Here is a 13110-nt window from a genome sequence, read left to right on the forward strand (position 1 = left end):
TACCGCCATACCTGCTCACGCTCTTTCAGAGTCCTTAGGAGCTGTAGAAATTAGCAATACGATGTGTGTAGTCGCACACAAAAGCTTCACGACGCACCAAACAAGCCTCCAGATGAATGTCACCTTTTTAATTGACCATTGATTCAGGCAATTTGAAGGTGTTGTCATTTTAATTATTGCTAAGATGATTTTAGTGCTGACGCGTCTTTGTCTCTTTCCCTCTCAGGCTTAAAGATGCAGTGGACCCCAGAGCACAGCCAGTGGGCCGAGCAGCATTTCGACATCTCCTCCACCACGCGGTCGCCGGCCCACAAGGCTGAGGCGTACCGGGCGGTACCCGGCCACCTGCAGCGCTCAGCCACGTACCAGTATGCCTGGGCCAATGACGACATCTCCGCCCTCACCGCCTCCAACCTGCTGAAGAAGTACGCCGAGAAGTACTCCGGTATCCTGGAGATGCCGGGCTCTTACTCCGAGGCACCCGGCGTGATGAACGGACGAAAAGGCGAATCGGAGCCCTGGCAGGACGGCGTCTACCCCATGAGCTGCATCCCAGAGGGGGTTTCCATCAGAAAGGGAGGCGTGGCGGCGGCTTCAGAGGTGGTGTCTGGCATGTGCAGCTCCCCGGGCCTGGCCTCCAGCACCCTGAGCGAGCCCAGCTACTCCAGCAGCAGCTGTGGCAGCCACACGGCCACGGCGCTGCACTCCTCCTCCATGCCCTCTCAGGAATACGGCCCGGCCTACAGCGGCTCCTACCTGCACAGTAGTTACAGCTCCCAGTCTGCCCCCACCCCGGCACTTCCGTCCCCGCTGCACAGCTCTGGGCTTCTGCAGCCGCCCCCTCCTCCTCCCTCCCACCCCACTTTGGTTCCAGCTTACAACGGAGGCTCCCCGAACTTGTCTAGTTATAATTACCCCCCAGCAGGCTACCCCGCTCAGAGCTCAGTCGGGCCGGGCTACAGCCCTGGGGGAGCGCCCCCTCCCTCCTCATACCTGCCCTCAGGCATTGCTGCACCTACACCCCTTCCTCCCTCTTCTGCTTTACCTGGATACCCGTACCAGAGCCACAACCTGACCCCAATTGCCCCCACCCCTCTCAACAGTAGCTCCTCCAACTCTCTGAAGAGGAAAGCCTTCTACATGACAGGCCAAGGAGAGATAGACTCCTCTTATGGTAACTTTGGCTACAGCCAGGCCCGGAGCTCTGCTGAGAGCCCCATGTACAGGGTAGCAGACAGCAGCAGCGCTAACGGAGGCTCCAACAGCACCGCTGGATTTGACAGGAGTGCCGAGAAGTCCTCTTTACCTTTTAATCCTCAGAAACAGTCCACGATGCCGTCAGAGCAGCAGCAGCAGAGGAAGTACAGCAGCCAGGCGGCAGGCGGGCCGCTGACTCCACCCGGCTACGTCTCCTCCACCCTGGTGGGTTCCCGCTCGGCGGACTCTCTGGCCAGCTTCACCTCCCCTTCCCTCAGCGAGCAAGGTGCTGATGATCACCGTCTCCACCTGTCCCACTCAGCTCCAGGGCCTACCTCCTCCTCATCCACGTCCTCCTCCCGGCCTGCTGAAGAGCAGCTAAAAACCAGTGACCCTCACCTCCTGGACATGGTTACCTCTGAAATCGTTCAGCAGGGCCCACCGGTGGATTGGAGTGACATTGCAGGTCTAGAACTGGCCAAGGCTACCTTGAAGGAGGAGGTCCTGTGGCCCATTCTGCGTCCGGACATGTTTAGCAGTTTAGGGCCCGCCCCACGCTGCGTGTTGCTGTTTGGCCCCAGGGGCAGCGGCAGGACGTTGCTGGGCCGCTGTCTGGCCAGTCAGCTGGGAGCACCGTTCCTCCAGCTCAGCGGCTCCACGTTGGCCACCAAGTGGGTGGCAGAGGGAGAAAAAATTATCCGAGCATCGTTCCTGGTGGCGCGCTGCCGGCAGCCCTCAGTACTGTTTATTAGTGAGGTGGACATGCTCCTGTCAGCCCACCTCAGCGAGGAGAGCCCCATCAACCGGCTGAAGGGGGAGCTACTGGCTCAGCTGGACTCGCTTCTTATGGGCTCAGGGGAGGATGGAACCAACCAAGTGCTGGTGGTTTGCTCGACAAGCAGACCCCAGGACATGGACGAAGGGCTGCGCAGGTACTTTGCTCGGAGGGTCCTGGTGCCCCTACCGGACAGTGCGGCCCGACACCAGATCATGAACCAGCTCCTGGTCCAGTCTCAGCACAAATACTGCTTGAGTGAGGAGGAGCTGGCGCTGCTGGTCCAGCGTACGGAGGGTTTCTCTGGACTGGATCTGGCCAGACTGTGCCAGGAGGCCCTCGTGGGTCTGTTACACGCCTCTGCACAGGGCATGGACATGACGGGTATGATGCCCAGGGGACAGATCAGACCCCTCACCTACCAGGACATTGAGAGTGTCTTTTGTAAATTCCAAGCCAGTATATCGCAGAAAGAGATTGACACGTACACCGAGTGGAACAAAATGTTCGGCTGCAGTCAGTGAAAAGATAGATTCCGCCCTTGAGAAAAAGAGGCTTCCACAATTCCTCCCCTCAGGGCAGAAGCATTGTGCTGGAGGGAAAGGCACAGAGAAGGCCAACACAAGCCCACTGAGTTCTCACAAGCAGGGTTTAGATGCACCAAGAGACCTGATCTGATGAGACAACTGTCAATTTTGCAGTTAATGAGCAAGAGTTTTAATTTGAATGCTTGACGCTCCAGAAACGCCAGGCATTGTTTACACATTGCAAGCAAGTTGACTTCAGAAGAGACGCCCCAGTGTCTGTGTATATATCGTTACGTTGTTGTTCTTGAGGTTTAGTTGGCTATCCAAGTGCCTGAAGTGGTGCTTTCTGATTTTCGTTGTTGATTTGCCTCACAATCTACATTCATGGCATGAGCTGACGATTATGAAGAGCTTTAAAACTTCAGCGGTGAGACTGAGAAACACTGATTGACGGTCGCCATCACGGCGGTCAGTCGTCCTTTATTGTCTTGCTACGATCAGTAATCCGTGGGGTGGCAGTAGTCTGGGCCCTGACTCACTCATCTCTTCTGATCCTGTGTCTGCAAAACAAACAAACAAACAAACGTAACGAACAAACAAACAACACTCAGGAAAGCGTTTGTGAATTGTACAGTACCTCAAGATATCTTGATGAAAAGCACTAAGATCTGATAGGAGAATCTGACAGTGTTAGGTGTACCTCAAGTGGCTAGGATTAATAGCAGAGAGGTGACAATGAATGTACTAGATGTGTTCTGGATTGATGGAACATAATCTACAGTGAGAGTAAAACCATAATGTCTCTTTTCTTTTTTCTTTTCCTCACAGCAGGTGCTTTAGCTGCCTGTTTCTACTTGACCAATTCTGAAGCTTATTTCCATTGCTCTTCAAAACTGTAAAACCACGTTGCCCAGCTTTGTTGTTTGGGGGGTTTTCAGAGAGACGGGAGTTGTACATTTATTAAAACAACCATAATCAACATTGTTTATATTACACAATCTAGGCTATACGGTCAGGCTGCATGGACGCTCCATCAGTTATCAGCTAACTTCTGCGCAAAATATCAGCTTTGTCTTACTGTTAGCGAGGTATTCTCTGAAGTGGATGAACCTAACTGAGCTTAAGGGAATGTTCTGCATATTTGGGAATACACTTATTGGTTTTCTTACTTGGAGATACATGAGGAGATCTAGCTAGTGAGTAAAACAGTTAGCTTAGCTTAGCATAGCAACCGTGGCTCTGTGACAAAAACCTGTATAAAAGTTTTTAATCCATATGAAAACAGAAGTTTAAAAATGACAGCGTGTGATGTTGTAAGCTATTATGCGCTGCTAAGCTAACGGCTAACGGTTGTGGCATTGCATGAAACAGACAGACACGAGAGTGGAATCTTTTTACCGACCTCTCAGGAAGAAAACAAATAACTGCGTTCCTCAAAGTGTCAAAGTATTCCTTTAAAATCACAGGGCAGTTTACTTTCTGTCTCTTTCTGTGGGTCTAATGTTTGGTTTGATGTTATTTGAGCAAATTCACTGAAGTTGGTTTCAAGTTGGCATCACAGAGGCTAACGATGGATATCTGCCGAGTCACAAGTCCAACTGAAATCACATGTCGGGATCCTTTTTTTTTCTTCTGCAGTTAAATGTGCTGTTAATAGTTTTGCATAAATTCTTAAAAGAAAAAATAACCTTTGGAAAAGGGAATGTGGCACACATTTCACTTGTGTCAGTTTTTTTTAACGCTGCCAGTGTCGAGACGTGGACTGATTAAAATAGGAGTGGATCTGTTAGACAGAAAAATATGGCTGATGCTGCTTCCTGTGTAAACACAACCTTTTAGAACCTTAACTTTACTGCTTTATTGACTGTTTTAAATAAAGTCTCCATTCATAGCAGTGTAAACAAACTTGACAGAAGATATTAGCTGCTGACCTTTTTTTATGACAAATAAGACAAACTAGTCGAGGTAAAACTGCTGCAATAAACCAGAAAAATGCAGACAGTTATTAAAAGGTACATTTAAATGTAAAGTGTTGTATACTCTCAGCTGTCTTTCATACTAGCATCAGAAGTTAAAAAAAGTCTAAGAAAAGGGAAAAAAACTGTATTAAGGGGAGACACTACAGACGAATAGGACGACATTTTTAACTAACAGATATCACATGAAACTTCCCCAGCCGATTTATTGCTTTCATATTTTGCATTTTAGGTTTACTAAATTCTGTGTTCGATTATTATTTGCACTCACTGCTAGAACATAAATCTGTACATCGGATGAATCCAGCTTTAAAACCTTTCTGTCGTTGGGTAGGCATATCTCTTTTTTAGAACTTCATAAATCATAAAATACTGACAACAGTAAGCAAAATAAGTATTTTCATCATGTTTTAAAAAGTTAAATCTTCTATAAATGAGGTTGTGAATGACATATATTCAACAAATCTCTCTGTAAAACCATCTTAATATCGATAGAAAGAAAGGTGAAGAGCTTTGTCTGCACAGGAGCTGCTGAAGTGGAGATTTCTGGCTCTGATCATTAGAAAAAAGAACACATTTTGTGTAAAATGGCATTTAAAGAAGTATTATAATTGAAATCTACAGGCGCAAACAGACAAAGGATAGTAAAATATCAACCTAAATGTGTTTTTTTTGGGGTGTTTTCTTTACACTTGTCTGAAAGGAAGTGTAATGTGGAAGTAAAACATCCCAAAATCTCAAAGTTGACGTCTGTAGCGTCTCACCTGAACGGTTCAGATTTAGATTCGTCCACAAGCTAACCCAGGTAGCTGCTCACAACACTGAAGGACGCAGTTTTAAAAAAAAAAAAGGTTCAAATACTTAGCGTGTCAGTAATAAATTTAACAGATTAAAACCGGACAGACAAGAATCTAATGAAAAAAATGGAGTAAATCAAAATAAAGTGCCAGAATAATGCTGGTTGACGTGTTAGATTTACATGTAAAGAGCAAAGCAGTGATTTCAGTTGGACTCTAAATGAACAGGTATGACATTATAGAAGACGTTCATGCAGATTCCCCCCCGTTCCTCATGCTGATTTCCTCTGAAGTGGATCGGCTATAGAATCCACTCCTGTTTATTTAAATGAGACGTTCCTGTTCGTCCTGGAAATCTCATCTGTGCGAAAAGCAGAAAATCAAGCGGAGGTCACGGGTCGTCTCAGAATAGCAGTTCTGATTGACCGACTCGGTAATGCAATTAGTGTTATTATTTTTCTGGCTGTGATGTGGTGCGAGCCGTGGGTGCACACAGAACAGAGTTAGCAAAGACCAGGCTGGTGGCAATCAGAAAAGTGGTTCTAGGCCATAATGACCAACCCAGAACCCAGAACCCAGAACCCAGAACCAAACCCATGCCGGTCTTTTTATTTTGATTCTACTCACACAGGCGGCGTGAAGCACATCCTCTGCCTGCATCTGGGTTTGGACTTTGGAACAGGAGTGGGGAGTTTACTCTTGAAGCCCTACGTCGCTGAAGGTTGTCTGTTGTGTTCCATTAGGACGTGTTTTTGTCTCCTCCTTGTCGCCGTGGTGAAGCTGTCCTGTAGCTCTGCTGTCGTGGCGTGGGAGCTCTTTCCATCGTTTCTTGCACGTGCACTGAAGCATTTTTGTGTGTGATGCTGTTCTGTTAAAGTGTCTCAGTGCCATTACATTGGCGGCGCTCATGTTTATTTTTGTGTTTTTACCTGAAGGAGATTGATCTACGTGGACGTTCCGTTTTACTCTTTCGTTGTGCTTCCCCGCTTTTTCAAAACAAGAAACGCGGCTGTGAAAGTAGGAGCTCTTCGCCGCTATCTCCGAGGCCCCATCAGTGCAGCACCTTATGTGGGGGGGGGGTAAGTTCTGCTGAGCGTCAGCAAAACTGACGGAAAGGAGAGACAGGCAGGCAGCGTGGCGGCAGCACAAGGGGGAAAGCAGAGTGGTCCGTCAGAAAACCACCCTCAAAACAATCTGTACCAGAATTCCTTCTGTCAGCAAATCCTCTGGAGAGAGAGTCCCTTTGGACAGAAAAAGCTCCTAATGCACTTCAGAGCACACAACAGCAGCACAGGCGTCCTCTCTTTTTTCCTGCTTTCGTTCTCCACACCGCTCTACGCTGCGCTTTGTTTGTTCCCCGTGTTTTGTGGTCCTCTTCTCTGTGTCTTTTTTCTACATGGTGTGCAAATCTAGCTTTTTTTTTATTTAAAGGGGAAAAAAAATTGAAACCCTTTCTTTAAACGGAGTTCTTCTTTAAAGCATTTCTACCTCATGGCTACAAAACACACGTGGTATTTGATTTTCGTCTTTCCAAATGTCAGACATTTGTGAAAATAAAAATAAAAAAAATCAGATTTTTTTTTTTCTCTTTTTAAAGAAGAAGAGGAGAGAACGACACGGTGAAGTTTTGCGCAGTCTACCTCAGACGACTGTACTTAAAACATTTAGCTGATGGTGCAACCGCAGGCTGCAGCATAGCCTAGTGTGTGTTTGTGTGTGTGTGTCTGTCACTGTGCGTCAGATCCGAGTATTGGCAAAAACACACACACACACACACACACACGAGATAACACGCGAAAAACACGCTCACAAGCGCTTTGTGAGGCTGGGGTCGACCTGAAGGCGACCCGGAAATGTATAATCCAATACATTTGCTTTAATCTTTTGTGAACTACTGTGGTTGTGCGCGTGTGAATGTGTATATACGTGGGCACACTCTTCTTTTTTTTATTTAGTGTGTTGGATTTTATAAATTGTTAGTATATATAACACACTTGCACAACTTTAAACCAGAGTGTAACGTGTTTCTGTTGTACATACCTATACATACAATACAAATGCACCACTTGTTTATATGTGTGAATATGTTGCCATACTTGCAGTCAATGTATTTTCATGTAATCTGAGGTACAAGCAGCAACAAACGATTCATTAAAGACATTTTCTTGGGAGATTATATCTTGTACATGTCGTCTTTTTTTTAAAATTTTGTTTGTTTGTTCATTGGCGCTGGTTGCATTAAGGCTCTAAGGGATAAAACGGGGGGAGAAATAGACTAATAACAGAATTTATTTATCAGTAGAATGGAAAATAAATGTATTGTCCTGCCAAAAAATAGCCCAGCTGAAAAATTGCCTTAATGAGCCTTGAGTTAGTCACCCTTGTGTGCAATTATAAAATCATCCGTGTTGCGCAGGAAGCCAGAGCTGTCGCTTCTCTCATTAAAATGTAACAATTCATTTCTCTTGCTGTGCTAAGAGTGGCAAGACCAAAACATTAAAGCGTTAATTATATTTCTCCATCACAAAGAATTTGGATTGCGCTCTTAATGAAAATGATGTGCGTTTGTCGGCCGTGTTTGCGAGGTATCATTATGTATGTGCTGCTGAGGTGTGGGAAGCTGCTGTATAGCCTCTATAATTATCTGCGAAAACTCAAACACTTCGCCAGGGGTCAGAGGGCACCGAGGGCTGCTGTTTCCTGCATTTTCCACTTTAGTACACGCCACAGCCGTGATCAGAAATAATTTACGACGCGAGCTTTTTTTCTTGTCGGAGATGCACGTCGGTTTTTGGAGCAGGTTTTGAGCCGTGTGACGAGCAGCGAGGAGACGGTTTTGGTCTGTAAATATCTGCTGCAGTCGGTGTGGGCTCGGCTCAGCAGGGGGAGGGATAAAGGAAATTATATCGACGGAATGACCAGCGAGTTTTCATCCAAATTGGGCGTTCGGCAGACAGACTTTTGCATGAAGTCTTTAGCCTTATTCACAACTGAAAGGTTTACATTCTCCCTGGCTGTGATCAGGTCTGCATGTGTGCACACCCCCAGGTTATCTGCCACAACGCCGCCTCGTCCTCCTCACTCAGAAGGGTCCCCTCTCCATAAGCCTCGCCTCACACCTCGGTTCACTCTTTTGCACTACAATTAAAATATGCTAAGTGATCGTTTTCCTTAAGTAGTCTTAAATGTGCAATCTATTCAAATATGAGAGGAAATTGCCCACAGCTCACAGAAAAAAAAAATACAGAGGTGGTAGAACATGGGGGTAAAGCTGGAATAAATTATGCAAATAACACAAAGGACTTTACCACTTGAAAGCCTAATTTTCCTATAATCAGCACACTGTCGCCTAATATTTTTTTCCCACCTCTTATTAAAAGTGACTGTTCTTTTGCCGATCATCAGATGGCTCTATCTGTCGAGCTGCTCTGTGAAATGACTGCAGCCTGCCAGACTAAATGCTAAAGCATTTTGCTGGAGCTTTTAGATGATGGTTACATTCCCACACAAGTAATTATGCGTCGGAGAGTCCAGAAATAAGGTTTAATTATACAGTAATCGTCTGTGATGGACACTAGGAAGTGGTGAGCAGCGCCAGACTGCAATCCATCAATGACAAACCTCTGGCCAGTTTTAATTCCTCCTCATTTGCATCCTAACCTCCACACCAAGTTGCGCAAACGCTGTTAAATGTTAATAGGACCTGTCTCGCCACTCAAAATGAATGCTTAAGCCATTTTTTAGTCACTTTTCCGTCCCCTCCTCCCCCCTCCTCCCCCACCGCTCGCTCTCCCCTCTACCCCCGTTCTGTTTCATCTCTCGTCCTCTCTCTATCTGGCTACCTCTCCCTTCTTTTATTCCTTTTTCAGACCCGTCATCTTCACACCGTTCTCTCTCTTTTCCTGTCATCCTTCCTCCCATCCTTCTGTCTCCCCCTCCTCCCTTCCCTTCCCCTTCCCCTCCTCGCAGGCCTCGCCATGGTGGAGGCACAGAGCGGTCACTGATGCACTAATTGGGAGCAACACTTACAGTTTTATCTCCCCTCACCACTAATAGCGGTCTGCACTGAAGCAACTCACCTTAGGATGAGGAATGGATGGATGAGTTGGAGGTAGGAGGTAGTGGGGAGGTAGGGGAGGTGAGGGAGGGGAAGGAGGGGAGGGTAGAGGAGGCCTTGAATGAGAAATCCCTCCATGAAGACCGCGGCACAGACTCGGTGTGAGATTGGGCCCTCCAGCCATCATGGTTAATCCATATCCCGCAGGACCTCGGACTCAATTCCCTGCTTCATTAATTGAAAACGATGGCCTTTTTTTGGTGCGTGTGAATAAAACAAGGAGCCATTTATGAAAAAAAGCATTTTGTCTGGTTTTGTTCCTGAAGTAGCTGCAATCTCATTATGTCTCCGTGCTGCATTTCAAAATGTGCTATCATCTTTGTCTTGATTGTCTCCCAGCGTCGGGAGAGATAAATACGCAACGCCGCTTTGCTGTGCTGATGCCAGGACTGTTTTTCACTGAATCATTTGAAGTCTTATCAGCCTTTATGGAAATAAAGCCTTTGCTTAATAAACTGTTTCACAGGCTTTGGGAGAGTAGCACATAAACACCTTTTTTCTCCCGACAACGCCATCATTAGCGCATCTTGTTCAATGCTTTACACATAATTGGAATCAACATCTATTGTTCGTGTTCTTGACCTTCCACTTGTTTTCCAGCAGACACTCAGAAACATTGTATTACTGCTGAGAGGGAATCTTAACTAGGAGAACACATGCTAAGTGCCTTTGCTGTGTTTTATCAGGGGCACATTGCTTCACTTTGAATAGAACTTGAAAACTCATACCTTTCTGATTTAATGATAAAAATACCAACGTGGTGCCATGTGTCCTAATATAGAGCTGAAATAGTCATATAGCCGTCATATGTTGCTGACATCTGTCCATGCAGGGCAGCAGTATGGAGAACACCCTGAAATCCACAACTTCTGGTCTTACAGTAAGTGAAATCCTCTATTACATTATCAACTTTACCAAATTATAGTAGTAAATTAGTGCATGGTTACAGTGAAATACATCCAAACCACACAGAATTATCACCATCTCTGCAGCTGGTTTTAGTTCTACATAGTGTTTTTAAGAATATTATTTTGGTTTCCAGTGTTGGGTCACTTCCACTACTCTCATTAATGATGTTTAACCACCAAACAGCAAACAGACAAAGCTTCAAGTAGAGAAATCAGCAGCTAAGGGGACACATCATTTACTCAGAAGCTCGTACAGACGACACCAACAACAAATGCTAATGCTGCTTGGTATTTGTTGGATCTGCAAACAGGAATCTTGATAGCGAAGGCATCTGCTTAATTAGCTTGGACATCATGTTAATATGGTATTTACTGCGTTTGCTTTCCAAGCTAACGTCGAAGTCTCTGGCCCTTGTTAAGCTTTCAAGACGCTCTTCAAATAATCACATGAACCAAAGGAACAGAGTCAGGATAAAACAGCAGGACAAGTAATTGAGACTGTTTCGTGTCTACATCATTGTTATGTGTTGAGCCACAGTTTTGCATTCGTGATGAACATTTGATGTGCTGGTTGTGCTAATAATGATCATTCAAGGATAGGGTTTCTTAGAGTAACAGTGGTGCGAGTTGAAAAGGGTCAGAGAAACAGTGAACTGACCGTTCAGCCTGTACCGACACCAGTAGAGCCTCTGTTGGGGTCGTTTTTAGGGGAGAAAACAGACCCTACTGCTGGGTAGGGACTTCTGAGTGACCCTAAAAAACGATTGATTGGTTAGACTCGGAGAAGACTCTAGCAATGACTTTTAGGTGCAACCGCCACCAACCATGTCAGAATATAGAATCCAAAAGGTGATCCGCCATATTGGGCATTAAGATTCAACGCAGAGTTGACACAAGTTGACAGCATTGATTGGCTATCCGTCATTTTATCACCTTTGGTGCTACTTCTAAACAGGACAAATACTAGATTTTGAAATTCTGACATTCTGAGTTAGCACAATAGTTTTAGTTTACCTCCAGTTATATATGGCAGAAAACAAGCAGCGGGAAAGATTCTACCGACTGGAACAGCAAGATCCCCAAGTGTTGAATTCAACAAGGTGTGTTTTCTTGCTTTGAAGTCAGCTTTTCATTTGCAATGTAAAGAGTGTGGGTTTTTTTCTTTCAAATGTTACATATCCTTGTTTTAAAGTATTAAAAGTTCTCTTTATACTGGCACAATGGTCCATCATTGATAGGTTGTTTTAAATGATTCTGTTGTTGTTTGATGGATGGATGGATGGATGGATGGATGGATGGATGGATGGATGGATGGATGGATGGTTAGATGGATGGATGGATGGTTAGATAGATGGATGGATGGATGGATGGATGGTTGCATAGATGGATGGACGGATGGATGGTTAGATGGATGGATGGTTAGATGGATGGATGGATGAATGGTTAGATGGATGGATGGATGGATGGATGGATGTTACATGGATAGTTAGATGGATGGATGGATGGATGGATGGATGGATGATGGATGGATGGACGGATGGTTAGATAGATGGATGGATGGATGGATGTTACATGGATAGTTAGATGGATGGATGGATGGATGGATGGATGGATGATGGATGGATGGACGGATGGTTAGATAGATGGATGGATGGATGGATGGATGGATGGTTAGATGGATGGATGGATGGATTGTTGGATAGATGGATGGACGGATGGATGGATGGATGGATGGTTATATGGATGGATGGATGGATGGTTAGATGGATGGATGGACGGATGGATGGTTAGATGGATGGATGGTTAGATGGATGGTTGGATGGATGGATGGACAGATGGATGGTTAGATGGATGGATGGTTAGATGGATGGATGGATGGATGGATGGATGGATGGCCACCACATAACTGAACAGACTGGTGAGGAGGGTCGGTTCTGTGCTGGACTGTTCCTTGGACTCCATAGAGGAGGTGGGTGAGAGGAGGATGTTGGCAAAGCTCACATCCATCAGGGGCAACCCCTCCCACCCACTGCATGACACTGTGGAGTCTCAAAGTAGCAATTTCAGCAGTAGACTGAGACACCTAACCTACAAGATGGAACGCTATCGCAAGTCATTCATTCCATCTGCCATAAGACTTTATAACACCAGCATCACTGGCTGATGTTTACACAAAAATGGACTGTCTCACACAATCCCTTACTACATAATATGCAGTTCTCTTGTACTTCACATCATTCCATAAGCCACCTTTCCCATCCTACACTCCTATTGTGCTTGCTATTATGATTAACATTATATTGTTGTTTATTGTTCCTATTGTTGTATGATGTATGCTGCTGTAACATGGGAAAATCCCCGGAAACGGGGAGTAATAAAGGATTATCTTATCTTATAATGTTGTTGTTGTAGTTAATTGGGATGGAGCTAACTACTGTATGTGATGTTTGGTAGTTTCATCGATTCATGAAAAAATATTTCAGGTTTTGTTTGCAAAAAGTAAAAGTGAGAAGTGAATGGTAAATATCGCCTTCGAGGAGTAAAACATAAAATATTTCCCGCTGTAATGCTGTGGAGTAGGAACCACCTGAAACTGATCTGAAACTCCACAAAGCTCTGGTCTGCCTGAAGATGTGCTGGAAGCTGAAACGGCCTCACCTTTTGCTGATGCTTGGAGAGCCTGTGTGCTTTACCTTCATGCAAATGTTGGACTTGATTATGCTAATATATTATTATGTTAATGGTGTCCATTTTTAATAATGCATGATGTTGGCATACTGATAATGCATTGCATTTATTGTCATGCAAATTCC

The 13110-nt window shown here is 45.2% G+C and overlaps 1 protein-coding gene and 1 long non-coding RNA gene across 3 annotated transcripts in view; one reads left to right on the top strand and one right to left on the bottom strand.

The window, feature by feature from the left end:
- Positions 1-7448, top strand: part of LOC110964743 (fidgetin-like) — a 39950-nt gene extending 32502 nt beyond the window's left edge. For both annotated transcript variants that reach the window (XM_051943353.1, XM_051943354.1), the window contains one exon: positions 227-7448. In XM_051943353.1, coding sequence (XP_051799313.1) covers positions 227-2496 — 2270 coding nt within the window. In that variant the 3' untranslated portion in view covers positions 2497-7448. The remainder of the gene's footprint in view (positions 1-226) is intronic.
- The window catches only part of LOC127532183 (uncharacterized), an 809822-nt gene that overhangs the window by 207314 nt on the left and 589398 nt on the right, over positions 1-13110 (bottom strand). The gene's annotated exons all lie outside the window — the stretch shown is intronic.

This window comes from Acanthochromis polyacanthus, chromosome 22 (genome assembly GCF_021347895.1).
Source record: "Acanthochromis polyacanthus isolate Apoly-LR-REF ecotype Palm Island chromosome 22, KAUST_Apoly_ChrSc, whole genome shotgun sequence".
NCBI lineage: Eukaryota > Metazoa > Chordata > Actinopteri > Pomacentridae > Acanthochromis > Acanthochromis polyacanthus.